Raw genomic sequence first — 26,570 nt, 5'->3', positions numbered from 1 at the left:
TGCTTTGCGGTCCAAATTTATTGTATACCTTGCGCCCCCACTATCTTTGGAAAACTTCTCAATTTCTCTCAATTTTCTTTCCTCACGGCCAACTAAACTGAAGTTTTAGATTTTTTCGCTAAACTCATCATATTCATCATATTCATTAGGCTGGAATGATGTCACCCACATCCAAACCACACCCACCTCCCGTCAAGGTCCCAACCCCCCACCCCAGCCAATCCCCCAGTCTCCGCCTCTCCCAAAAACTGACGAACAGGAGCACACACACGTTCGGACACTGGCATGTATACGTAGACGCTGTGAAGTCCCTGTTTTGCTGCTAGGGTCTTTCTCTTCCTTTACTCAACACTTTTATATCCATACTAATACAAACGATAATGAAATGGATCGTTTCACAGTCTCAAAGACTCAGGGCGTGATGGAGAAATATGGGTACCGCATTTTTTTAGTCGCTTGCATCCCAATGGAATGTAAGGAGCGATAGGCTGCATGTCTGGACGCAAATAAGTACGTGAGTCGCCTCAAGGGTTTCTCCACTTCGTATACTATGACGATAAGCCGCCAGAACAGACCTTAACGTAAGTATGTGGCAGAATCAGATGAAAAGAACTGGGGCATTCATTTTTTTGTCAATCAGTGATTCTTTCTATAGGCAGCCTGTGCGTTTACTGCGTTCTTGCTTAATGCAGCATTCTCCAGTGCAACCTTAATGTAGTATAGACCTCTTGGTCTGCAGCTGACAACGATGTGAACACAGACTGGTATAGCTTGCACATTACATTCAGATGTGTAGTAAATAAACACACCGATGTAGCAGACGCGTTGCAGGCAGTTGTATAGTAATATAGAGACTGATGCTGCAGGCACATTGCATTCAGATGTAGTAAATGCATATGTGTGTGGTGTCTATTTCATGCCGTGGGATTCTGGTGTTTTTCTTACAACGTATGTACAATCACTACCAAAACGTAAGCAAATGAGGTGCTTCAATTGTTCTCCCAACGAATTATAACCTCGCCAATTTAAATCATTGTCTGTAATCTTATTTGTTGTAGGCTATATACAATTCTGTTTAGAAACGTATGAAATAGAGAAGTCGCATTAATATTTGAACTCGTTGCAGAAAACGACATTCGCCTGGTCGGTATTTTTTGGCAGGCCAGGGACAGACTTAATGTAATGTTTATATATTCCGAAAGAAGTTAAAAAAGCTGAGGGTGCAAGATGACTTTGTTTTTTTCGGTCTGTGTCAGTTTTCTTAACGTGGTGCCAAATGTGTCATTTGGGATGGTGCTGCATCATCTCCAGTCTGTTCAGGAAGGGGCTGAAACATGCGTAATGTGTACAAGCTTTACAGCTGTATCCCATGCTATATGTACAAAGCAAATGAATATATTCGAAATAATATATTTTTTAATTAATTAATAATTAATTAATAATGAATGTACAGTGCCTAATAAGGTCTAATATGTAAAGTCAGCTTTTTTTCTTTATGACAAATTTGCCAATAATCCAGTATTCATAATAATCAAGCATTCATTGTAAACAGGTCAGTTTGAATATCTGTCATTGGGTGTAAATAGGGATAATTGTTTGAGACCAAAGACGGATGACTGTGGTTTAATCTTTCAATAAAGTACCGTGTTATGTGATCTGGCAATAGTGCAGATAGATAAGAAGGCTTTCCTATTGTTTTGGGTCAGATGTAATTGACTTGAGGTTTAGTATCTTTTGGGGAAACAGAGCACACCTGGATCAATGGGATAAATATACCGATTTACCCTCGACATATACCCCAGCATGAAACTGAGAAAATGCCTGTATAATTTTGCCTTGGCCTGTTTTCCTACACAGTCAAGCATGAAAAGCTGATAAAAAAAAAACTGCACAGGCCCCTGTGGCAAAGGAGTCTTCAGTAACGATTAATTGGATTGGCAGCTCACTGCCGCTGGAGCATGTAAGCTCTTCGTCATTTCAGGACAACAGTCACGAGAAGAATTATTTTGGACATGGATGATGTCCTGTACTATTTTAGAAAATATCAGCTTATACCTTGAAAATGATCAGCTTTCAGTAAGATGTTCTTGTGTTTACAGTCAGTGGTGTTTGCTAGAGATAGATCCATACATTCACTTTTTCAGTATCCCTACACTATTGTTTCTTTCTGCCTTGCAGCCATAAATCTTACGTGTCCTGTTTTTATTTTGTTTACTAATATAGTAACATTTTGACGCCCACATGCTGTAAGACAGCTGCGAGCACAGAGACCTCATATGTTTCTTCAGTATGTCCTTGGGCCATCGTACCACATGGCTCTTTATGAGTTACTCTATCCTCTTATTTACAGTATTATGCATATTTTAACTCTTCTACTATTTAGGTCTTCCTGCTAATTCATCACATTAATCCTACATTTAAGCACAATGTAAAGACACACGGCTGATGATCAACAGCAGCCGTATTACAAATATTTTTGCTGCACACAATGGCAAGCCCAGAAGCGTAGTCCTGTGACAACAGTTAATGACTCCTAATGAACATGTCAGATTTCATTCCAGCCACTGTAACTCAGGGTAAACATTATTCTAATGTAGAAAATATCTGTAACATGTGCCTCGCCTAAATGGCCATATGCAACTACCTCACACAATTATAATTATTATATTTTTTTATACATCAGTGTTTTTGAACCATGCATAGTTTTTCTTTCCAGGTTTTCAACAAATTGCACAATAGCAAGTGTATTTTTTATTGTAATATTTTTTGTTTTAATGTTACATTGATATCAACATTCATATTATTGATTTTTGAGGGTAGAGTGTCCGAGGGTTTGTCAACAGAGTACTGTTTGCTTTTATTATGAATAAAGCCGGGCCAATAAGCCAATAATGTAGAGACCAAGGACATTGGCCTGTCACATGAGGAATACGGTGACTTTGCGTATGTGTGTGGATGGACATGCAAGATCCTGTTTGTAAGTGAACATTTAGGGAGTAAAAGACTGATTGCTGGCCTTTCAGTTATCGGTCTTCTAACCTATACTGTCACTATTCTAGACTCTGTCCAAATTCTTATGCTTTGTGTAATGATAATGAACAGTAGCTTAATTGTCACACAAGTGCATATGTGTAGTAACAAATAGGATAGTCTCTAAATTGCCGATAGAGCATGGCTGTGTGCATGTGCTCTGTAATGGACTGGTATCCCATGCAGGGTGTAGCCCAGTCTACCGTACGCTGTGTACTGTCGGCTTCGGGGGCCCTGAGCAGACTACAACTCCATTTCCAAAAAAGTGATCTGCATGGAACCACTAATGCGTAATGATACAGTATATACAGGTTTTGGAGCAACATATGTTGCCAGCCAGACAACATGTTTTTCAGAGAAGGGTTTGTGTATTTCAGCATGCCAATGCTGAACCGCATTCTGTGCATAATAACAACAGCAAGGCTCTGTAGTAGAAGAGTCTGGTTGCTAGACTGGCCTGACTGCAGTCCAGAACTGTCACCCAGTGAAAACATTTGGTGCACCAAGAAACGAAAAATACAACAAAGGAGACACTGAACTGTTGAGCAGCTGAAATTCTATATTAGGCAACATTTCACTTTCAAATCTCCAGAAATTGGTCTCCCCAGTTCCCAAACATTTACAGGTTGTTGTTAAAAGAAGAGGTGATGCAACACAGTGGTAAATATGCTGTCCCAACTTTTCTGAAACGTGTTGCTGGTATCCAATTCAAATTGAGCATACATTTGTCATAAAATAATAACAATTCTCAGTTTCAACTTTTGATATGTTGTCTTTGTTCTATTTTCAATTAAATATGGGTTTATATGATTTGTATATCATTGCATTCTGTTTTTATTTGCATTTTACAGAGTGTCCCGACTTTTTTGGAAACAGTTGTAGACGACTGACAGCAAATCATCTGTCACATATACTTTTCAAGATTTAGAACTGATATTCAAAGTTCCAGAATCCTCAGGCAATTGAATTCTACGTATGACCTATCTGATGCTGTGTGCTGTGGTTGTGCAGCAGGAAAGGCCACGTTTTTCATGATCCAGATGTATGCATCCTCATTTGATAAGCAGTAACACATGTGCTTGATAGACTGACATTCGCAACCGAACTGTAACAGTATGCATATTCAATTTTCATTAAGACTTCATGTACTAAGATGATGACTGACTGTCTTTCCCCCCCTTATCACTCAGCTGCTGAACTCCAGATGCCTCCCCTTCCCCTCGACGAGCGCATTGTGGTCGTTCAGTGCCCCAAGAGCTCTGCTCTGGACGTGGCCTCCCAGCAATCCCACAGTGCCTCTGTCAGAAGCAACTCAACATCTTTTAAACCACAATCCCAACACCGTCACACCCGTCCACATATTTCTTCATCCTCTCCCTCCTCCTCCACCTCCTCCTCATCCTCCTCAGAACACAGGCGAAGGTCCCCCCGGCCTCAGAAAGTCAAGGGGGGGAGGGCTGAAGGTGGCCACCGCGCTCAGCACAGTGACGGAGTGCTGGTACTGGGGACTAGACAACGCAAGCCTACGCACACCATAGATATCAAGCTGTCCCTGGCTGCTGGGACCGGGGAAGCGAGCAGTATCTCCAGGAAGGACAAGGGGGGCAGCGTGAGGCGTAGCGGGAGTCTGAAGGGGAACAAGGAGAAGAAGGTATCTTTGCATCTGGACTTAGGGCAGGGTGAAAAAAAAGGGGAAACCATAGGGAAAACAGGAGGGGCAGTTCAGCAGCTCCAGAACCATTCCCAGACCAAGAAGAAACCTCAGCCCAGCACTCACCACCGAAGCCAACTGACTCCTGGAGTGGGAAACAGACTATACTCCAAGTTTACTAAGGACCTAGAGCAAGACCCAGCTCCTCAGACACACCCTGAGACAGCCAGCTTCTCTTCCCGAATTCTGCAGGAGGTTCCGTCTGCAGGGAACAAGGAGAACTCCAAACTGGGACCAATCCACCAATCTTTCAATCCCTGTTGCCAGCCCCAGCCACACAATTCAGTCCCAGTGCCTCATGCTTCAGTGCTGAACACCCGATATTCTGCCCTAGCCCTAGCCTCCCACTCCACAGCCCCACTCCACCACCAGTTCAGCCAGCCTCGTCCATCCCGGACCAGGGAACGCCCCTCGCCGCACCTCCATGCAATCTCCAAATCATGTAGCTCTTCCAGGGGAGGTGGTTTCCCCGGCCCGGCCCTGACCTGCTCCCTTGACCCCTCCCAGCCTTTCAGTTGTGGATGCTGCAAGCTTGTCCGCTCCGGCCCTGGGGGTGGGTGGTCTTCTGGATGCCAAGGTGGTGGTGGGGTGGTTGGGGGTTGCCGTGGCTCCAGAGTCATGGGCCTGAAATCTCTAGGAGGATGCCTGTCTACCTCATCTACCACCAACACCTCCTCGTCCAATAGCACCGTGTCCGATTGCCACATTAGGCCCCTGAGGCACCTGGGATGTGTGTCCTGCTCAGGCAGGGGGGGCAGCTTCCAGAGCTCCACTGCCTTTCGCAAAAAGCTTGTGGGAGGTTGCCTGCCGTGTGCCCCCCTCTCCACGTCTGCCCCGCTCCGGGTCCTACAAAACTGCGTCGGCGGCTGCAACCCAAAAAGCAGTCAGACAGGCAGCTCCACATGCAGCTACTGTAGCAGTGACCCCATTGTGGTCAGCTACAACCCCCTGAGGGGGAAGTTCGGCGGGCTGGGTCGGGGCGGAGGGGTGCGCACGGCTGGCTCGTTTTCGGCAGACGACGATGATTATAGCGTGCGCACCATCTGGCCTGAGGAGCTGGCGAAAAAGATGACCCGCTCCAAGGACCAACAGAACCACCATGCTGCTGAGATGGCTGGTGACCCGTGTGACAGCCAGAAGCAGGACGGGAGCGGCGGGACCAGCCCTGTGGTTCTGGACTGCCGGAATCTTCTAGAATTCACCCGCTCTCATCTGACAGACCATGCGGGACGTCGCTGTCTGCAGCAAGGGAAGATGGCAGTCCTGGACTTCATTGGTTCAAGGGATTCAAAGGACGTGGGCCGAGATTCCCTGAAGAGGCTGTGGACCAAAGAAGGAGAGACTGAGAGTGGATTTGTCCCTGAGAACACTCTGACCCAGCCTCTCCCCCCCTGTCCTCCCACAGCCTGCTCACCGCCCTCCATCTCTCCTCCACATTCTGCCCACACCAGCCTCACCAAGTCCGGGCACAGGGAGGGCACACACCCTGCACCTCACACCCTCCCCATGGCACAGCCTCTCCAGCTGGTCTTGAAATCACTCAACAGAGATCAAGATGATGAGAACAGGAAAGGTAAGCAGTTGTGCAATGCCCCAGCTTTGTAAAGACGAGGCCGTTATCGTTGGTTTGGCCTGCCAAAGAGAAGCAGCATTGCTTGCTGCAAAGATGACAGGCTTGCGAATGGCTACATGATCCACGGCATTAACCTGGTCAGAGAATTAGTATTTCTTTCCCAGATTATGTCTTGTGGACAAATTATCACATTATATAACTATTTATTAAACCACAGATACAACTATTGTTTTAACAATTATCTTTGGATGTCAATAAATCTACAATAGAATGAAAAAAATCCATGTCAGTTTCAAAATAAATATCCTTTAAGTATCTGTATATCATTCTTTCTAGCTTTATTGCTTTATGTTTCCATCCACACTTGAAATATCCTGTGTGTTAACAGTTACCAGGGTCTGTCATAATATCCAGCTGCTCTGGTATGTCGCTGTGTTAAAAGAACTCAGGGACAATGAGCTGATAATTATAACTCTGGGCATGAGAAGGAAAAGAGGACAGGAATAGCAAAAATAATGGGAATGTGAATGAAGGTGATTAGGTTGAAGATAAAAAGGGAATTAATTTGATTTTTTTTCCCTGGAAACAGGGCTGCTGACACTGAATGTTGGCAGGGGAAGATTAATCTCCTCTCACATTTAAATTGCAAAGCAGGGAAATCTAAAATCAGCAATTTAGCTTTGTTTTCCTGTCCTTTTTGTGTTAGAATTCTTTTTGGACTTTTAACTCCAAAGATCCTTCAATAACAACTCTGAAAAAGACAATATTTAGTGGGTCACTCTTTCTGTTTTTTATTCTTAAAAAAACACCCCCAATTTCATAAAACCATTTAAACGGGGAGACTTGGGAATTTAGTTTTTTTCTGGTGTGATTTTAATTATTGCTACCATTTAAGGGAAACCTTTTCTTTCCATGTAACCTGTCCCTGGCTTCCCAATCCCAGTGCATGAATCCAGCCCCCCCCTTTCACTCCCCCTGTCCTCCTTCCTGCCCGCCTCCCTGTCTGCCGAGGAGAGTGAGATGACCCCCGACGTGGAGAATGCGCCCCTCAGCCCCATACTCCCCTGCCTGTTCCTCGGGAACGAGAGGGACGCCCAGGACCTCGACCTGCTGCTGCAGCTCAACATCGGCTTTGTGGTGAACGTTACCACCCACCTGCCCCTCTACCACCGGGATTCGGGCCTGATCCACTACAAGCGGCTGCCCGCCACAGACAGCAGCAAGCAGAACCTCCGGCAGTATTTTGAGGAGGTCTTTGAGTTCATCGGTGAGCGAGATGCAGAACGAACGAAAGAAAGGTCGTGCAACTGTCACAAAGCTCACACTGTACGTTCATGCCATGATATATTTCTGGATCGGGAAACTTAGCGTCAGTTTCTGTCTTTCGAATCTTGCCCACAGATTTTACTAATTGTAGTCAATGTTGTATCAAAAAGACAATTCTTTGCATTCAGTCAAGTACAAGAGTTAATATCCATCTATTGTCCAATCATATGACCTCTGTGTGAGTCTGGAGCCCAAGCTGGGCAGCATAGGACACAATATTGAGGTTGGAGTTAAATGCACTTATTTTAAAGGTTGATAATGATGTTTGTTTCCGGCGTGACTCTGCTCATCTTGCAGGCTGTACGCGCTTCTTGAATGTGTCATTAACTGCTCACTCGCTGAGTTAATTGCAGTGGGTTGGATGCTAGTGGGTTTGGCTGCTATGGTTTTATACAGCGGAATCACACAGATCAGCATGAGGCCAAATTTGAGCATGACACGACTATCAAGACAGACGCCACTTGAACAACATTGAGTCATAGAGTCATAGAGAACACACACTGCATCAGGATGGGATTGAATCTGATTAAGAATGGAATTATCCGGCAGCACTGAGAAACATAGATGATAAAACATTGGAGAAAGTGGCAGTTGCGTGTTTGTGTTGTTTTGGCATTCGCTTGTAACTCAGCCTGGTTTTTATTGATTTAATGCTGTGCCCCCCCACATACAGAGGAGGCACACCAGAGTGGACGAGCAGTGCTGGTACATTGCCAAGCAGGGGTCTCTCGCTCGGCCACCGTCGTCATCGCCTACCTGATGAAGCACACCCTCATGACAATGACAGACGCCTACAAGTACGTGAAGAGCCGGAGGCCGGTGGTCTCGCCCAACCTCAACTTCATGGGCCAGCTGCTGGAGTTCGAAAGAGATCTCAACTCGGGCATCACCCCACGCATCCTCACGCCCAAACTCAGCGGCCTGGAGACCCAGGTCTGAGGGGGGGTGGGCAAGTGAGTGGGGGAGGGAGAAGATGGAGGGATAGGCGCACAGAAGAAGGAGAGGAGGGAAGAACAAGAAAGCTGCAATGGGAGGGAGGGAGGAAGAGAGAGAGAGAGCAAGAGACAAGGACTAAGATGTGCGTAGATGAAGAGAGGGACATTAAGATGATTATAATGAATGTAGGGGGGAAGAGGTGGAAAAATAGAGATATGTGGGCAATATTGATAGTATCATCTAGTAAGGTTATTAAAATCTTCATTTGAAGTTTATATAACTGCTGCTACCTTTTGGAATGGACATAAAACATGGCATTTTGGGTGGAGTTTTTTTTTGTGGTCCATAAGAAATATTTTTCTATCACTGGGATTTATTTTTTTGAAGATGTGTAATAAATCGCTATTAATAATTCTATAAATTAGGTTAAATGGAGCCAGTATGGAGTCCCAGGACACTACATTAAAGTTTTACTAGATTAAATTATAATTAAATGAGTGAAAATAGAGCACAGGGAAGTTGGAGAGAAGTTCAGTGACCAAACTGGTACTCTAGTGGATCTAACAAGCCTCAAGTGAAGGTGTGAATGTGGATGGAAGCAAAACGAAAAGGAAATGTGTAAAGCCACATGGACAGCTTAAGATTTGTTTGTGCTTTCTGTCCTTTGAATACATCTTCCAAAAATATACAGTTCTCAGCCGTGGTGGGCACAGCTAGCCGAAAAGTTAATTTCGATAGCCGCTAATCCATTAACTTCGAAGTTTAATTTGATAACGCTAAACTGATAAATGGCTAAAAAAAAATTAGCAGAAGCTCACGATAAAAGTGAATTGCTAGCTTTTATTATATTAATTTTGCTTCAGGTTGGTTTTGTGCTTTGTGCTTCTTAAAATATACCTAGAGAGCTGAAATTCTAACCCGCTTAGCAATGAAGTTCCGTATGGCTGGAGTGATTAGCTGGGGGTATTTAGGATTGGGGATCGCTAGATTCTGTAGAGTCTCCAAAATAGATTTTCTTTTTTCTATAAGCATTATTGTTGGAGTCCTACTCCGTGACTGGCTCATGCTGACATTTTGCCCTCAATGAAGCCACTTAGGGACTACAAACGTGGCACTGTTTATGGAGAACTAGGAAGGAGGGTCTCAGCACTTTATTGGCCTATAGCTCTGTCAATCAGAGGCTGGAAAATATAGGATAATAATCAGGAGCTGAATCAGGATTTTGTATGTAGCTGGACAACTTGTCCTATTTAAGGTAGTCTGGGCTAAATGTGGGGCACCTGAAATCAAACAAGTTATACGACTAAGAGGAAATCCAGCTTTGTGATACTGGTCCCAGTTCTCTGCTTAGTTCAGGGTGCCTGGTTCACTTATATTTAGCTTCAACTACCTTAAGTCCAATAAGTTATAGACCAATTATATCTTTTGCATGTAGTCAGCCAACATTGTGGCAGATAGACTGTTGCAGACATGCTGACAACAGATTGGAACAAATATGTGTGATTTTAGTGTACATCTTTGACCATTAAACTGTATTTACTTTACCTTTGAAAAAATGTTAATGCTAATTCACTAACAAAAAAGTTAGCTTCACTAATTAGTTGTTAGTAAACTAGCAGAACCCTCCCCACTACTGGTTCTCAGTGTTAATATGCAATCATTTTATTGAACTAAATGCATTTGTTATTTTAAAAAAATGTATTTAATGATTCATTCAGCTGAATGTTTGATAAGGCTTTATATTAGCTGCACCTTCATAAGGCTTTTATAATGCATTCACAAAACATTCATTGCCCCTTCATAATGCATTTGTTATGCATTCATAGAACATTCATAAGCATCACGTAAGTGTATGTGAACATCCTATCATACACTATATGGACAAAAGTATTAGGACACCTGGCCATTACACCCACAGGAACTTTTATGACATTCCATTCTAAATCTATAGGCATCAGTATGGAGTTGGTGGCCCCTTTGCAGCTATAACAGCGAGTGTGTCTGGGAATCTTTGCCCATTCATTCAAAAGAGCATTTGTGAGGTCAGGCACTGATGTTGGACTTGAAGGCCTGGCTTGCAGTCTCCATTCTAGTTCTTCCCAAAGGTGTTTGGTGGGGTTGAGGTCAGAACTTTGTACAGGTCAGTCAAGTTCTTCCACACTAAATTCACCTAACCATTTCTTTATTGACCTTGCTTTGTGCACTGGAGCACAGTCAGGCAGGTAACGTTCTCCTAGCATCTGCTAAACCCAGACTCGTCCATCAGACTGCCAGACAGAGAAGTGTGATTTGTCAACCCACAGAACACATTTACACTGCTCCAGTCCAGTGGTGGCTTGCTGTACACCACTCCATCCGACGCTTGGCATTGTGCTTGGTGATGTGAGGCTTGCATGCAGCTTCTCGGCCATGGAAGCCCATTCCGTGAAGCTCCTACTTTTTCTGCTGGGCTTAATGCCAGAGGAAGTTTGGAACTCTGCAGTTATTGAATCAGCAGAGCGTTGATGATTTTTACACACTATGCACCTCAGCACTCTGCGACTCGCTCTATTACTTTACACGGTCTGACACTTCGCAGCTGAGTTTCTGTTGTTACTAAATGCTTCCACTTTGCAACAATACCTCATACAGTTGATTATGGAATATCTAGAAAGGAATAACTGTCTTGTTGCAAAGGTGACATAATATGACAGTGCCATACTTGAATTCACTGAGCTCTCAGGAACGAGACGTTTGTAAACCTGACTGCATGGCTAGGTGCCTGATTTTATACACCTGTGGCAATGGGTCTGAATGAAACTCCTGAATTCAGTGATTAAGGAGTGTATCCCAATGCTTTTGTCCATATAGTGTACCTTAACAACTGTAATATACATTAATAACAAACATTATATGATTATACGATTATAATGTTTGTTATTATCATATAATATCTGTTATTAATGAACATTAAAGCTGTTAGGATGTTGTGGTATACTTACATTCTGCTTGTGCATGTTCTATGAATGCATTACAAATCCATTACGAAGGTGCACTGAATTATTTTACGAATGCATTGTAAAAGCATTATGAAGATACAGTTAATGTAAAGCATTACTAAATATTTATTTGACTGTCCATTCAGTTGAAGTATGTTTTCTCAAAGTCTCTAGGATTAAAAAAAAAAACAAACAAACAAAAAAATCAAGGTGAGAGGGTGGGTAGAACACAAAATTCCAATTGTTACTTCAGTGGAGACCTGTACTGTGAACATTCCAACTGGAATGTTTTAAAGAGAAAGAAAACAAAGATGACAAACTGTGCAAAATAATTCTGAAGTAAATTGTAACTTTGTTATTGTGAACAGACTGAAGGGAAGAGACATTATCCGTGCTACTGAATCTGTCAGATGCCTTTCGCATAAGTGTTTTTCTGTTTATCTTACTAGCCATTTTATCTGTGCATCTGGTCATGTCTTTGACCACGTAAGACGTCGCATTATTCTTTTTGACAGAGATATTATCGGGAGTCAATGCAGACACACCTATTAATTTTTCTTCAGCTGTCATTCCTTTACACCACCTCTCTAAAGTGGCTGTTCCATTTCGTTGTTTGTTGACTAACACTATGCATTCTTACATTCTGTTACTTTGAATGACTCTGTTAAGGAAAGCTTTATTGTTAATTTCACTGTGACTAACATTCTCCCTAGGTATTGTGTATTTGAAGCTGCTGTACTTTAATGTTTCCCCATTTTTCTGAAGCCAGGAGACAATGTGTTCATTAATGTCCCATTACTGTATTACAGCAGCACCAGCTACTGAATCTGATATATATATATGTGTTTTTTCTGTTGCATAGTTACAGTAATTCATTCAGGTGTTACTTACATTCCGTTACTAGGCAGAAAAGGGGAGGGACAGACACACCTGGTGGAGATGAAAAGCTTTTTTTTAATACCTTGGATTCAAGGATTCGGGAGATTTTTTGTCACAGGCAAGGTATACAGTCAGACTATAGCCTGCAGTGAAATGCAAGGTGGTCAACTCTGCCACAATAAATAGTGAAAGCAAAGTAAAAACATTCAACAAAATAAAATATGTCATAAATAAGGAAAGTTGTACTGTAAAAATAAAAGAGCTGAGATGTGCAACACAAATCAAATAAAGTATGAGGTGAAGTGACCTAGACTCTTATTAGTTGTTACATTGGTCAGTAAGCTGTTATGGTGGTACCTCGATACACGTCCTTAATCCGTTCCAGATACTTGGACTTATGCAGGACGTATACCAAACATATTTTTCCCATAAGAAATAAAGGGAAAATGATTCATCCATCCCCATGAAAAAAATCCTATTGTTATTGGCATATTATACATTGATGGGGTTGTATAAAATAATTTAAACACTGCTTAATATTAAAATACATAAATACAAAAGCAATTACATGAAATAAATGAAAATTTAACCTCGCTTTACCTTGCTGAGAGGAGTTGAGTGCCTACTTTCTTAGAACTCATGGTTAATGAATTTACTAAAAATTTACGTGGAAAAAACACAAAATCACGTGAAAATCCACAGAGAGTTATGGCGCGGGTTGTTCGCTGAATGGTAGCAACTGGCGTACTGACGCTCGTGGGCAGTGGTGGCGTTGTCTCGAGAGAGGTAAACAAGGGCAGCGCGCGGTGTTCCGACTCATTTTGACCCATACAAGTTCTAGCACGTGAGTCGTATACCAAGCAAAATTTTTCGCGTCCAAACAGGACATATACCAAATTGGACTTATTCCAAAGCGGACGTATACCGAGGTACCACTGCATTTTGATTTTATTTAGTTCGGACACAGAGCAGCAATAATGAGTGCATTAATATCTGCAGAAGTCTCCAGTGTACTGTATATAATTCTTATGACCTTGTGTAATGTGACAGCAAGTGCAATGAGACTTTTTTACTAGGTCTAGGTTGGTAAAATAGTATCTTTAGGTTATATGTAAACTGGACCCCAAATTGTCAGGGGACAAGGATGCTGTACTGGGGAAGATAACCAGTATGTGTGATGCTTACATTGTAACATTTTTGCACTTAAGCAAAATCTAATTTGGGGGTAAAATTAGGGCACTTCCAAGGGCCCCTAAGTGACAGGGGCCCTAAAAAATTAGGAACGTAATAGGATTGGTCTTAGTTGGGTTGGCTGCTCTTGTGCTTGTTCTTAATACCTGGCAATGCTTTGAGGGGCATCAGAGCTGTGAATATTACACATCTGGCAAATGTCAGGAAATTATGTCTCAAAATCCCCTTTCTCAAATGTTTCCAAAGTGGAAGTGAAATGGTAGCTATAAAATAAGGCATATGGTATTGATGACAGAACATATAGAATATTCTGGCTAGTCACATTTAAGTGTCTTCCAAAAAATATAGCGTACACTTAAAATATAAATATATAATTTATATATGCAGCTGTAGGTGCCAGTTATTGCTTTTGAATGGTAATAAGCTTTAATATTTGCTTACTGAATAATAATGATTACTGACAATTATTTTCTGATTTGTCCGTTTATGTTAGGAAACATGACTCGTGTAGAATACCTGAAATATCTGTCAAGGTCTTTGAATCTTCAGTCCATTAGACAAGAACACTCTTCGAGGTCCCAACTGGTTTTGCCAGTTCTTTGCTGGTGTTTGCCTAGTTTTTTGTCAATACTGTGTTCATAAACATGTGTGGAATTGCCTGTTCAGTACTGGTGTCTACATTCCTGTCAGTTCTAATCACTTGACTGCCTAGTTAGCCTGGAAAACTATGCGTTCACATCAATTGCTAAAACTTCCAATAGATAACAACAGAGAGCTGATTAACCTAATTCACTGTGGCAGTCAAATGTAAAGTAAACCCACCCTAGCGCTAATGTGAAAATGGGTAATATAGAGACTAGAAAGGTAAATCTGAATGCTTTCAGCTTGTGCAAAGAAGAATGAATCAGATGGAAATTAAGTATAATGTGTACGATTTGCTTTGAAAGCTTGTAACAAATGTCAAATGATTTGTGTATCTTTATAATGATACATACAATTGCTGTTTGATTTTTGATATCCCATTGGTGGTGCCAAATCTCTAAGTGTATTGAATAGAAGTAGGAGAATTACATAAGGGACGGATGATACTGTGATAGCTTGTGGCCCCACTGTGCTCTCTCTGTCTCAGCTTTTTCCTATTATTGGTGTAGTGTGGTACTGTAGCTACAACATTACATGAATGCTGATTTAGCTGAGTCAATTGTCGAGACGTCAGAGCATTGAATTCATGTAACCCCTCAGCTTGGGCTCACAGCGCATCCAGCGTGCCGGTGTGTAGTGCAGTTGCTGTTTGACCGTTGCACTCCTGTTTGATGTTCGTAGTAAAACACAGTGACAGGGCAGTCTGCCCCAACATGCCTGTGTATACTTGCATTATGCACTCAAAGTATATTTAAGTGTTTTTGTCTATCTGAGATGGGTGGTGGTCGTCTTTGTGTGAGAGAGCCTAAGCAACCAGCCCTAAACATAACTGTGTGAGAGACTGGAGATATTGCTGTGAATTAATAAGTATGACACTAACGATAATGAAGAAAATCCTGTATTAAGACCACTGTACTTGTTGAACCTAAAACGACCTCTTCAAATCAAAAAGTTGGATGAAGTTTAAATTGTCTTCCCTGTGATGTTTCTGGGAAGTATACATCACGGAATATATTTATTAAATTAATTTTGTACATCGGTCTGGAATTTTTTTTCTTCATTCTTATCTATTAAAGAAATGAAGCATTTTGAAATACGCACACACACACACATGCACACACATACAGGTTTGTAATCATATCTTTGTGGGGACTCTCCATTCTTTTCTATAGGGAAAAATCTAATCACAACGTTACGACCTTAACCCCAACCCAGCCCTAACATTAACCATGATCCCCACAAAATAATATAATCCTAATCCCGCACACACACACACACACACACACACATAAGGCCAAAAAACTGTTTATGAAGATTGATATTACATGGTTCTTTATGGGCTGTATTAAATTCTTCTTCCTTTCTGAAAATTTCCAGGACCTGCTGAAGTGCTTACAATGCATTCATAATTGAGGATCGACGTGTTATGATAATGAAGGGAGTTGGGAGTAGGTTTGGTCATTGTGGGATGACACAATCCCTATGCGGTAGGGCCAGACTGTGTGTTAGACAGCAACAGTCACCTCCAGACTGTAACCCTGGTGACTGTAAGACTGTGGCTGCATTAAGAATCGCAACATAATGCACAATTAGCCCACCGTTGTAGTGTGTCTGCCATTTTGTAGTGCTGTTCAAAATCTTCATGGCAAATCTGATTCACAACTAAGAGATGCCAGTTCACCTTAACCCCTTTGAGCTTGCTGTGCAGATTCTGTACATCCATCACCTCTTGAAAAATTATTTTATTTTGTTTCACTTTTCTACGATGAAGCAAATTATAGCAAATATAGTCTTACGAAAATAATGGTAAAAATTCAATCTATTCAAAAAATGCATTTAAACATCAGTATAGCCTAAGTCACGTAGCTCGTTTGCCTTTCGTTGTTATTCCTGTCGCACTTAACCTAAGCTCTTAGTTAACGCATTTTGAGTCTAACAAGTCAAACAAGAGTTTCCAGATAAACGAGTGGCCCATAACTTACTGTTCTTTGAAACACAGCGTTTATGAGATGATAATATCGCCCACGCCTGCTAAAGGGACAGCAGCATGTTTAGGTTTGCCGTTAAGTTCATGTGAAGTTGCGATGGATTTAAAAGTTATCTTTGCAATGTAGCGCAGTTTAAAAACTCATTCTTACTTCTAGATATAGATAGATTTTTTTTAAAGCTTCCCAGATATTTCTTCATCGGAAGATTGTCTCTTTGAATGTTACTTGCATTTGCAAGTAACATTAAATGCATTAATACAGTATTTATTTGCTTCTTAGAGACATTTTATTTCATTTTGTGCGTATCTGACAAAATTCTCAGTTAAAATGACAAGGATTTTCTTCAGAGGATTTTTTGCGATCAGAAGAAACGGATACAACTGAAACACCATTGAAGTTCGTGGCCTCGGTGAGACAGAATTCCGCGAGTGTCCTTTTGGTATAACCTAGGTGATAACAATGTTCATATATTCTTTAATATCTGTAATTTAAATGTAATCCAGTCTAATATGTTTCATACGAATCGTTACTGCAGGAGTTGTTACATTACAACGTCTGTTTATTAACTCCCATTGGAGAAGAAACGGATACAAGTAGAAGTCGTTTAAGAAAGTTAAAAGAAGATACTGAAGAGTGAAGCAGCTTTTTTTAACTGGGTTGCTGAATGAGAAGTAAGTATAAATATATTTTATGCCCACTGGAGATAATGAAAATGGTCGAAATGTATTATTTTATGTAAATAATTCCAGTGTAATGGAGAAATAACTACTTATATTTTTATGCGTAAATCACGCACAATTTAATAACGATTCATTATGATTAGCCTATTGTAACTAAATCCTATCTGTCTTCCATCTAGTAATCTAGTACCATACCACGGAAAAAAATCAGGAGAATACCAGTGTTAATTTTGACACCGATTTTTAATTTGTCTTTTTCAAATGACTGCAATGCACTTTAGTTTTAGTCATGTTTCAGCCAGCCTTTCTAAATTGAGTTTTCGTCTTAGTCAAATGATTAAAATACATTTTAGTCATATTTCAGTAAAAACAAAAACATTACGAAAATGATCATTATGATAATTTTGTCTAAAATAAATTTTAGCCTTATTTAAGCCATTATTATTATTATTATTATCGATAATAATCATATTATTATTATTAATAATAATAATAATAATAATAATACATTATATTGAAAATGGGAAGTCTTCACAGAGTATTCCAAATGCGTAATTTATTTTAAAAACAGAACAGCTTCAGATCAAATATGGGTTTTTCCAGGAAAGACAATGGCAAAATTGGACATTACTGAGGATTAGCCAAACAGGATTAGCCTTTTTCGAACAGTTTTAGTAACTTCAGGAGTCACACTCACAGCGGTAGATAAACGCTAGTTTATGTGACTCTGAATGGCCCAAACCTGTGACTGATCTGACTGCGGGGCACATCCTACCACACGTTACATGCTGGAGCTGCTTTTTTATTATGCGCTACAGTGTTTCCAAACCCAGTCCTCGGGAAACTCGGGACAGTCCACGTTTTTGCTTACTCTCAGCTCCTAGGGCACCTGTACCAGGTAATCGGTGTTCGTGATTGGCTGGGAGCTGGGAGGGAGCAAAAACGTGGACTGGTCGGGGTTCCCCGAGGACTAGGTTGGGGAACACTGCTCTACAGCAGGGCTGCACAAATCACGGTCCTCAAAGGCCGAGCACTGCTGATTTTCCAGCCTTCCTCTACCCGTGAGCCAAGTGTGAAGCCTCTGGCCAATCAGAATCAGTAATTATTAAACTAACTACCTGGGAGAACGAAAAACAAGGCCAGGATTTGAATCGAGGGCTTTCCCACCAAAGATCGGAGCCCTGTTCCTGATTCCAAGTTGCTATGCTGTGTCGACCAGAAACTTCTGCAGTTCTTGGCCACTTTCATAATGCACATCAAGATCTGTGACCTACATAAGCATGGAGACACAAAAGCTCATAGGTTAAATCTCACACATATTTTCAAGCCAAACTACGCCGCCACCTCAAAACAATGGAAGATTCAATATGTTTATTAAAAAGTAAAATTCATTATTATTAAAAGCTAGGGTAATCTGCAGGGCTGCTAACTTTGGTAAGCTGGCTGGCATGCCATTTTTGAGAGAAGTCTGCACACAAATGCATACATATTTACATGTATATAAGAGATTTGTTACCTTGTAAACAGTCTGTAAGGTTTGTTAACTACCCAAACGCTAGTAGCTAATTTTAGGTTTATAATGGAATAATAGGGGTATGGTAGGAGGGGTTTATAATGGGTAAGCCTTGTCACACCGCGGAGACACGTTCAGTCTTCGAATGCAGCCCCGGATGGATGCAGCCCCTGAATTCAGACAGAACCACAAACAGAGGCTGCATCCTTCTGACTGCATTCGAAAACCGAATATGTCACAACAGTGCGACAAAGCTCCACCAATTCGAAGGCTCCATCAAGTGCGGTATAGAAATGCGTCCTTCTTTTGCCAAATTGTGATGGATCCACCCGATGGATCCTTCACAGCCCAGCATATCCCCAGATTCATTGCTCGGAGGTAAAGTGGGTCCCGGCTGGACGACAGGAGCAGCACAAGGGTAAAGGCAGGATCAGCTGCTGATGCAAATAGAAGATTATCTGTAGTCCAGACCGTCCCATTTGAAACACTTTCTGTCTAACCTTAAAGAACACCACCTAAAAAGGCTACACCTTCATAGACCACGTCCTTCAAAGGATGCAGCCCCTGAATTCAGACGCAGCCACAATTAGAAAAAGATGGAGTGGTGAGGAAGTCCAGCTTTTATTTTTATTTTACTTATATTCATCAGACAAATAATATCTTTTATTTTGTCATCATCACTAACGCATATTTTAGTCACATTTTTGTTTTAGATATCGTCACAGAAAAACCCACCTTCAGGCCATTTTTCGTCAACATTTTCGTCAACGAAATTAACACTGGAGAATTCACTGGACTTTATCAGTCCATTGCAGAGTTACCAAAATACGCGTATAAATAATTTTTTATACCTCCATACCTTCCAACATTAGGTTATGAGAAATAGTGAGATTTTATAAAAAAAAAATAAATAAAAAAAATTAGGTAACATAATACTGTAATGGACTGGCGTCTCCTACATAGTTTTCCTGGGGTAGGGTCCCTATACTGGCTGGAAGACAGATGGATGGAAAATTAATCATGTCATCTTATTAATGACTGTTCTTTCTGCTCACCTATTTCCCCCACTTCTGTTCTTTTCTCTTTCTGCCAGCTTATGGCTTTTTACCGTCGCTGTTGTATGTGTTTCTGTTTGTTTCTCTTTCTTTTGGTTTACCTTTTTTTGTATGTCGTTGTAACGATCAACTACCAAATGAATCCGACCCCCACCGAACTGCCAATTCACTTTGTTGCCCCGGGAGTCTCTCCATTAACGTTGCTGGCTGAACGCCCCTTCTGGAATGTAAAACTCGACGACAGTGCCCTGTGGAACCGACTCCAGCATGTTCTGGACCGTGAGTGCAACCCCATCCTGAGGCAGCTGGATACAGCAAGAGGAGCAGCAGGAGCTGGGCTCCAGAAAGGTCCTGGAATTGGCTTGCAGAGTTTGGGTCCCATTTCAGAGGTCAAGGAAAGCTTCCCAAAAGATATCCAGGATTTCCTGCAGTCCATGCACTTCAGGGAGTACCCGCTGATAATAGACCAGTCCAGGCTGTGTAGCGAAGAAGCTCCTTTGCTATTGCTAGCCATCAAATCAAAAGAGTGCAATATTAGGAACAGAGAGGCAATCCGGGAAACGTGGGGAAGTACGGGGCTGGTGACAGGTGAGGCTGGAAGAGGCGGAGTGGTCCATAGGGTTTTCCTGCTGGGCAGACAGGACCGCTCTCCGCAGTCCTGCCCCCTTTCCAATGACCACCTGGCAGAGGAGAGCATGAAGTATGGAGACATCCTCCAATGGGACTTCAGGGACACATTCTATAACTTAACCCTGAAGGATGTGCTTTTCTGGCCATGGGTTTTACAGCACTGTCCTCATGCCCGTTTCATCTTTAAAGGCGATGATGATGTGTTTGTGAGGACACCTGCCCTTCTTGACGTCCTACAACAGGCGGAGCAGCAGTCTAAAGCAAGAGGAAGAAACTTGGATTTTGTCATAGGGGATGTGATTAATGATGCATTCCCAATCCGTCAGGTTGATGAAAAGTACTATATCCCACAGGACTTCTATGCAGGGAAATATCCCCCCTATATGGGTGGTGGGGGGGTTGTGTACTCTGGATCTCTGGTCATGCAACTCAATGAGGTCTCTAAGAGGGTGCACCTCTTTCCCATTGATGACGTCTTCCTGGGCATGTGCCTCTACAAATTAGGTATTGTCCCCAGGAGTCACCCTGGATTTTTGACCTTTGACTTTCCAAAGGAGGAAGCAAACAATCCATGTTCCTATTTCTCTATTTTACTGGTACACAAACGGAGTCCCGAAGAGACATTAAGTTTGTGGAATGTACTAAAGCACATACAGGTGGACTGTCTAAAACAGACATCAGACATTCCCAGAAGAAATACATTTTTTCTACAAAAAGAATGATCCGCCGTTGATGTATTGACGCATGCCTAAGCTTATACAGTAGTCTCACTTACCCGAAATAAACGGGCCGGCAGAACATCGGATAAGCGAAAATGTCGGATAATGGGGGGTTTAAGACAAAGCCTATTAAATGTCAAACTATAATTATAATTTTAGGTTATAATTATAATTATTAGTTATAATTTTACACATTACAAACCTAATAACCATGTTTTACAACAAAACAACAGAAAAAATGAACTGAAAAAATGAACTTACAGTTACGTTAAGTTAAGTTAAATACAGTATGTACTGTACAGTTGGGGTAACTAATTAGCTGCGGTAGAGTCGGGAGCAACAAAAAATAGACCACACTCATGCTCGCAACTTGCAGTTCTTGTTGCCAATTTTTTTTGTTTGTTTTTTTTTTTCCGGTGGGACGTTGGATAATACGGAATGTTGGGTAAGCGAAGGTTGGATAATCGAGACTGTAATGTATTATATTTTTCTATTAGGATGCAGCTCCACCTTTATGCTTTCAGATTTTTTTCCAGCTAAGGGGAAAACCAAATAAACCCATTACATCCATCTTCCATTACTGCTTATCCTGTTCAGGATCACAGGGGGTCTGAAGCCTATGCCAGAGGCTATGGGCACAAGGCAGGGAACGACCCAGGATGGGGCCCCAACCCATCGCAGGGCACACTCACAGACACACACACTCACAGACACACACACTCACAGACATACACACACACAACACACACTAAAACACACATACATACTGACACACACACACACACAAACAAACAATTTGGTAACTCCAATTACCTTCAGCATGATTTTGGACTGTGGGGGGAAACCGGAGTACATTTACATTTACAGCATTTGGCAGACGCCCTTAGCCAGAGCGATTTACATAAGTGCTTTAAGACTCTACAATGAATTTTTCCCGATACTAGCTCAATAAAACCAAGGCTATGAATCGATCTAATACTCTGTTGGGAAAGTGCGTTTTTTTTTTTTTAATAAAAGGAAAAAAACAGAGTATAATGCAGAAGTGCTAATTCAGGTATTTCTGGAAAAGGTGTGTTTTAAGTCGTCTTTTGAAGACATTCAGTGACTCTGTTCGGACATCTAGGGGGAGTTCATTCCACCAACTTGGTGCCAGAACAGAGAAGAGCCGAGAGGTGTGTCTTCCTTGTGCCTTGAGGGGTGGTGGGACCAGTCGGGCAGTGCTGGAGGATCGGAGAGATCGTGGTGCAGTGCGGGGTATGATGAGGTCTTTTAGGTAGGATGGAGCCAGATCATTTTTGGCTTTGTATGCGAGCATCAGTGTTTTGAATCTGATGCGGGCAGCCACAGGAAGCCAGTGTAGGGAGCGCAGCAAAGGAGTGGTGTGGGAGAACTTGGGAAGGTTGAAAACAAGCCGAGCAGCTGCATTCTGAATCAGTTGGAGGGGACGAACGACGCTCAGTGGTAAACCCACTAGGAGTACCCATGACGACACAGGGAGCACACACAAACTCCACACACATGGAGCCATGGTGGACCCTGGTCCAAGAGGTGTGAGGGAACCACTCAATAAATAAATGACCAAGTGAAATATTTTTGTCTCATTTATTTAACTGGGTTCTCTTTATCTACTTTGAGGACTTGTGTGAAAATCTGATGATGTTACAGGTCATAAATGTAGACAATTCTATAGGCTTCACAAACTTTTAAGCACCAGTGTATATAATATAATTAAGATAAATAATGGCAAGCTTGGTGAAAGAAGCTTGGTGTGTGCGCAGGTTTTTGAGATAACCTTTAGGTCAGCTGTTCAACCCCAGATGTGAGAACCCTTCAGCCAATCAGTCCTCTAATTAGTAATATAATTAGGGAGTTGCAGCAAAAACCCACATACACAGCGGCCCTTTCTGGATAAGATTGCCCACCCCTGCCTTAAATATTTCAATAAAGGCACATTTGAATAATAAAAAAGATGCATTTGTTTGCCAGCTAACATGTATTACAAATCCTCCAGTTTTCTCATTTATGCTTACTGACATTTGCATAATTGCATAAAAAGGTACAGCATGTAAATGAATGCAGATCGTCTCATATCAGCTTCACTCATATCAGCTATCAGTTCCAGCTTTTCCTAGCATTCACACGTCAGTGAGTAGCTCACACTGACAGTGAAGCATGTCAGAAATGCCTCAAAGGACCGTGACCTTGGTGTAGCAGAGTGGTTTTCATGATTCAGCAACTCACAGAAGTCAAAATTAAGTGGGTCAAACTTAAAAGTGATTGTGCAAATAACACAATTAAAAAAGAACAAATAGATAATTAGTAGCACAAATAAAGCTCAGTATCACAGACAGCACAGCTCATCGTCAAAGAAAACGATACTTAGGGTGTTTTCACACTTGGTCCCGTTCAGCCCCCAGAGCGAGTAGTCATCATTTTTGTGCATATGTGAACTTTCCAACCACTCTGAAATGCGACCACCTTCGGAAGTGGTTTCAGTCCAGAACTCTTCAAGTCCATCTTGCGGTTTGCTTATCCTGGCCATTTGTGAACACAAAGCCCTGCAGATTGGCATTGCCTGTCGCTATTGTTTTTTTTTTTGCCCCCTAGACTTGCTGGAGATGCTGGAGATAGGTCACATGCTGTTGCACTAGGAAGCTCAAAAAACAACAACAAATAGGTTGAATGGTAGGTAATGACTGTGTGAACAGAAAGAGGACTGAGGCCCCATCAGAAATGAAATGGACCAGAGAGGGAACAGAGTCCTCTTTCAAATGAGCTCACACTGTGAGTGCAAAAAGGGTAACTCCTTACTTGAGGGTACACAAGTACGTAGTAGTAACTCAGTTACTACTGATGTACAAATCATCAAATCAAATCAAAATTTATTTATAGAGCACTTTTAAACAACCAAGGTTGACCAAAGTGCTGTACAGATTTACATCAATAAAAGAAAAACAATGAAAGACATAAAATACGAAACATAAAACAAAGAACAACAGACACAGAGAAGTCTGCCAGCTCAGCCTAAATTAGAAGCCATTGAGAAAAGATACGTCTTCAGGGACGATTTAAAAATTTCCAGAGTCAGGGCAGATCTAACATGCCAGGGTAGGCTGTTCCAAAGTCTAGGGGCTGCCACCCCAAAGGCTCGGTTTGCCTCTGGTCTTCAGCCTGGTCTTGGGGACTTTGAGCAGAAGCTGGTAAGATGACCTAAGTGCTTTGGCCGGAGTATAAAAGTGTAACACTTCAGTGAAATATTGGGGTGCCAGCCTGTTTAGAGCTTTAAAACAAACAACAACATTTTAAACTCAATTCTAAACCTCTCAGGTAGCCAGTGAAGCGAGGCTAATATTGGAGATATATGGTTGCGCCTACGCTTACCAGTGAGGAGGTGAACAAATATACATGAACAAATATAGTAAGTACTTGCGTCATGATTCATTCATGATGAACAAAGATGAGACCAGCGTTTCACTTGTGTTATTCATTACTTCTTCCTTCAGTAGTTCCTTCAGAAGTTCACAAAGATTTACAGAATTAACAGATATAACAAGCATAGTAACTCCTTGAGATAAAACATGCATCACGATTCATTAATGATGAATTAACATGAGATCAGTATGTAACTACTGTAAGACTTAGTTTGTGGTTAATTAATGCATAGGTAATAGCATAATACTATATTTGTGCCCTGTCAAGTGAAGTGTTACCGCAAAAAGAACTGAGTCCCTTTTCTGTTGATCCAGTTTTTGCTTCATTTTAAGGTGATTGAGTTTGGCTCGTTTAAAAAGGACCACATGTGGAAACACCTTTGCTCAGACATCTCACCTCTTCTGGAAGTTCCAGGAATCCCCCACATATTAATAGCATCCGCTCTTCTTCTCCAGAGATTCTAGATAAGCTGTAGAGTCTTTGTTCTTGCGCATCTTCTCTAAGAAACAAATGTGTGGGATATTGTATATAGTTAGTGGGTTCGGGTTAGGGTTAGGGGCAGGGACAGGTGGGATATCTGCTTACTGTAAGGCATGGCGGTGCTTTGGAGCTGCTTCTGTTCAGCTGGGACTCCAGGCAAGATAGATAGGATAATGACTATCTCCAAATATCAAATATTGTAGCATCAGTGGGCCAAGTGCCAACCGGTTGCACCACAATAGACCTGGTTTTCTCATTGTAAGTTGCAAGGACAAGATGGAAAAATGCCTGACATCATTTTAATTGATTTGCATTAGACAAGCCTGCACTTTGAATAAAGGTGTGTAGAATGTTTATATTCACTGCATGTTACCAGAAGCTTCAGATCCTGTTGGTAATTTCCTTGTTAAACAGGTTTATAGGCTAAATACAATCCAACAAAGACCCCTATAATAGACACCAGGAAAAGCCAGAATATCCTGCTTGAAATAAGCTTAGCAGGACCAAGCCCTGACACCGGCCTCAGGGGTGGTCTTCCAGCATGGACCTTGTGGCCAGGCCACACATGTAACTGGGCCAGGATCAGTGTGAAGTGGGTTGGTGGAGACAACCTTAGCAATGGGCCCCACCTTTGGCGACACAGCATCCGGGACAGCAACGGGAGCCTAAGAAACACAATTTGGACTTGCAGCCCTCTTCGTTTGTATGTCTGAAAGTTCGTAAGTTGAAAGTTTGTAAGTAGAGGAGCGTCTGTACATAGGAATTTTTCCATATATCCCATCTTACTCTCCTTAGAAACATTAAGACAGATGAGAGCAAAGCTTGGGGTCTGAGCACTGGGTCAGTTGTTTTGCTTCGTGTCCTTGGAGCATTTCAGGGGTTCTGGAGCACAGCAGACATGTGACTATTCTGCCATGGATGGAATCTGAACCTTTCAATCACAGACACAGTGGCTTAACTTGCTGAGCCACATACCACTCCCCTCCCCCTTCATAATCATCACTCACCCATAGTCTCCACGATTCAGTAACCTGGAATCTCTTCATTTTTCCTTATGGGTAATCATACTCCTCATTCTTCATGACAAAGGCTGTACAGTACTGGGGTACTGGAGAGGAGACGCCACCCCGTGGCTGGACTTGGAGAAGGCATATGACCTCATGCCCCACCACATCTACTGGGAAGAGCTACAGGAGCTGCAGGGTTCTAAGAGACCAGTATAACAGCCCCTCTTTGCCATAATAAAAGTCTGACCACTATTACAGCCCCTCTTTGCCATAATAAAAGTCTGACCACTATTACAGTCCTTCTCTGCCACAGTAAAAGTCAGCTGCATTTTTTTAACATAAAATGCACTAATTTATTATTATTATTTATGGAAGCCCATTTCTACAGGGCTTCCATAATTATTATATTTATATTAATGTCGTTTTTTTTCAGGATATTCTATTTGCCTACTGTGTCCTTTTAACATTTGTTTGCACTTTTTCGGTTTTGCATATCCATACATACAGTATGTATGTACCTTGCTGCTGTATGCACAAGAATTTCCCTCTGGAATCGTTAAATTTTATTGCATGCTATTTGGGTCCTTCATAAGTCTAGCTATAATTGTGTCTGTATACTTGTCACAAAATCAAAGTTGTTTGGAGTGAGTATTCAGCTCTGGCAGGGGTAAATCTTGTCTTCACCCCTGTTTGTGATTTTCAAGGTTCAGCTGTGGCTGAAAGGGCGCATGGCATGGGGGGAAGTTACATATCTGTTATCTGCAGGTTATGTGCTCTACAGCACCAGGACCTACAGGAAG

At 41.8% G+C, this 26,570-nt stretch overlaps 2 protein-coding genes across 2 annotated transcripts; both read left to right on the top strand.

Moving 5' to 3' along the window:
- Positions 1-266: 266 nt before the first annotated feature.
- On the top strand, positions 267-15,305 carry LOC111834648 (uncharacterized). The gene is made up of 4 exons (XM_023794197.2): positions 267-581; positions 4,221-6,314; positions 7,258-7,581; positions 8,314-15,305. Exons 2-4 carry the CDS (start codon positions 4,235-4,237, stop codon positions 8,577-8,579), a joined length of 2,670 nt encoding a protein of 889 aa, XP_023649965.1. The 5' UTR covers positions 267-581; positions 4,221-4,234; the 3' UTR covers positions 8,580-15,305.
- A 102-nt stretch (positions 15,306-15,407) lies between these two features.
- On the top strand, positions 15,408-23,440 carry LOC111834566 (N-acetyllactosaminide beta-1,3-N-acetylglucosaminyltransferase 2-like). Its single transcript, XM_023793999.2, has 3 exons — positions 15,408-16,663; positions 16,790-16,925; positions 19,541-23,440. The coding sequence occupies exon 3, from the start codon at positions 19,544-19,546 to the stop codon at positions 20,852-20,854; it is 1,311 nt and encodes a 436-aa protein (XP_023649767.1). The 5' UTR covers positions 15,408-16,663; positions 16,790-16,925; positions 19,541-19,543; the 3' UTR covers positions 20,855-23,440.
- Positions 23,441-26,570: the final 3,130 nt, after the last annotated feature.

The sequence above is a fragment of the Paramormyrops kingsleyae genome, chromosome 10 (genome assembly GCF_048594095.1).
Source record: "Paramormyrops kingsleyae isolate MSU_618 chromosome 10, PKINGS_0.4, whole genome shotgun sequence".
Lineage (NCBI taxonomy): Eukaryota > Metazoa > Chordata > Actinopteri > Osteoglossiformes > Mormyridae > Paramormyrops > Paramormyrops kingsleyae.
This window is presented reverse-complemented; position numbering and strand designations above follow the sequence as displayed.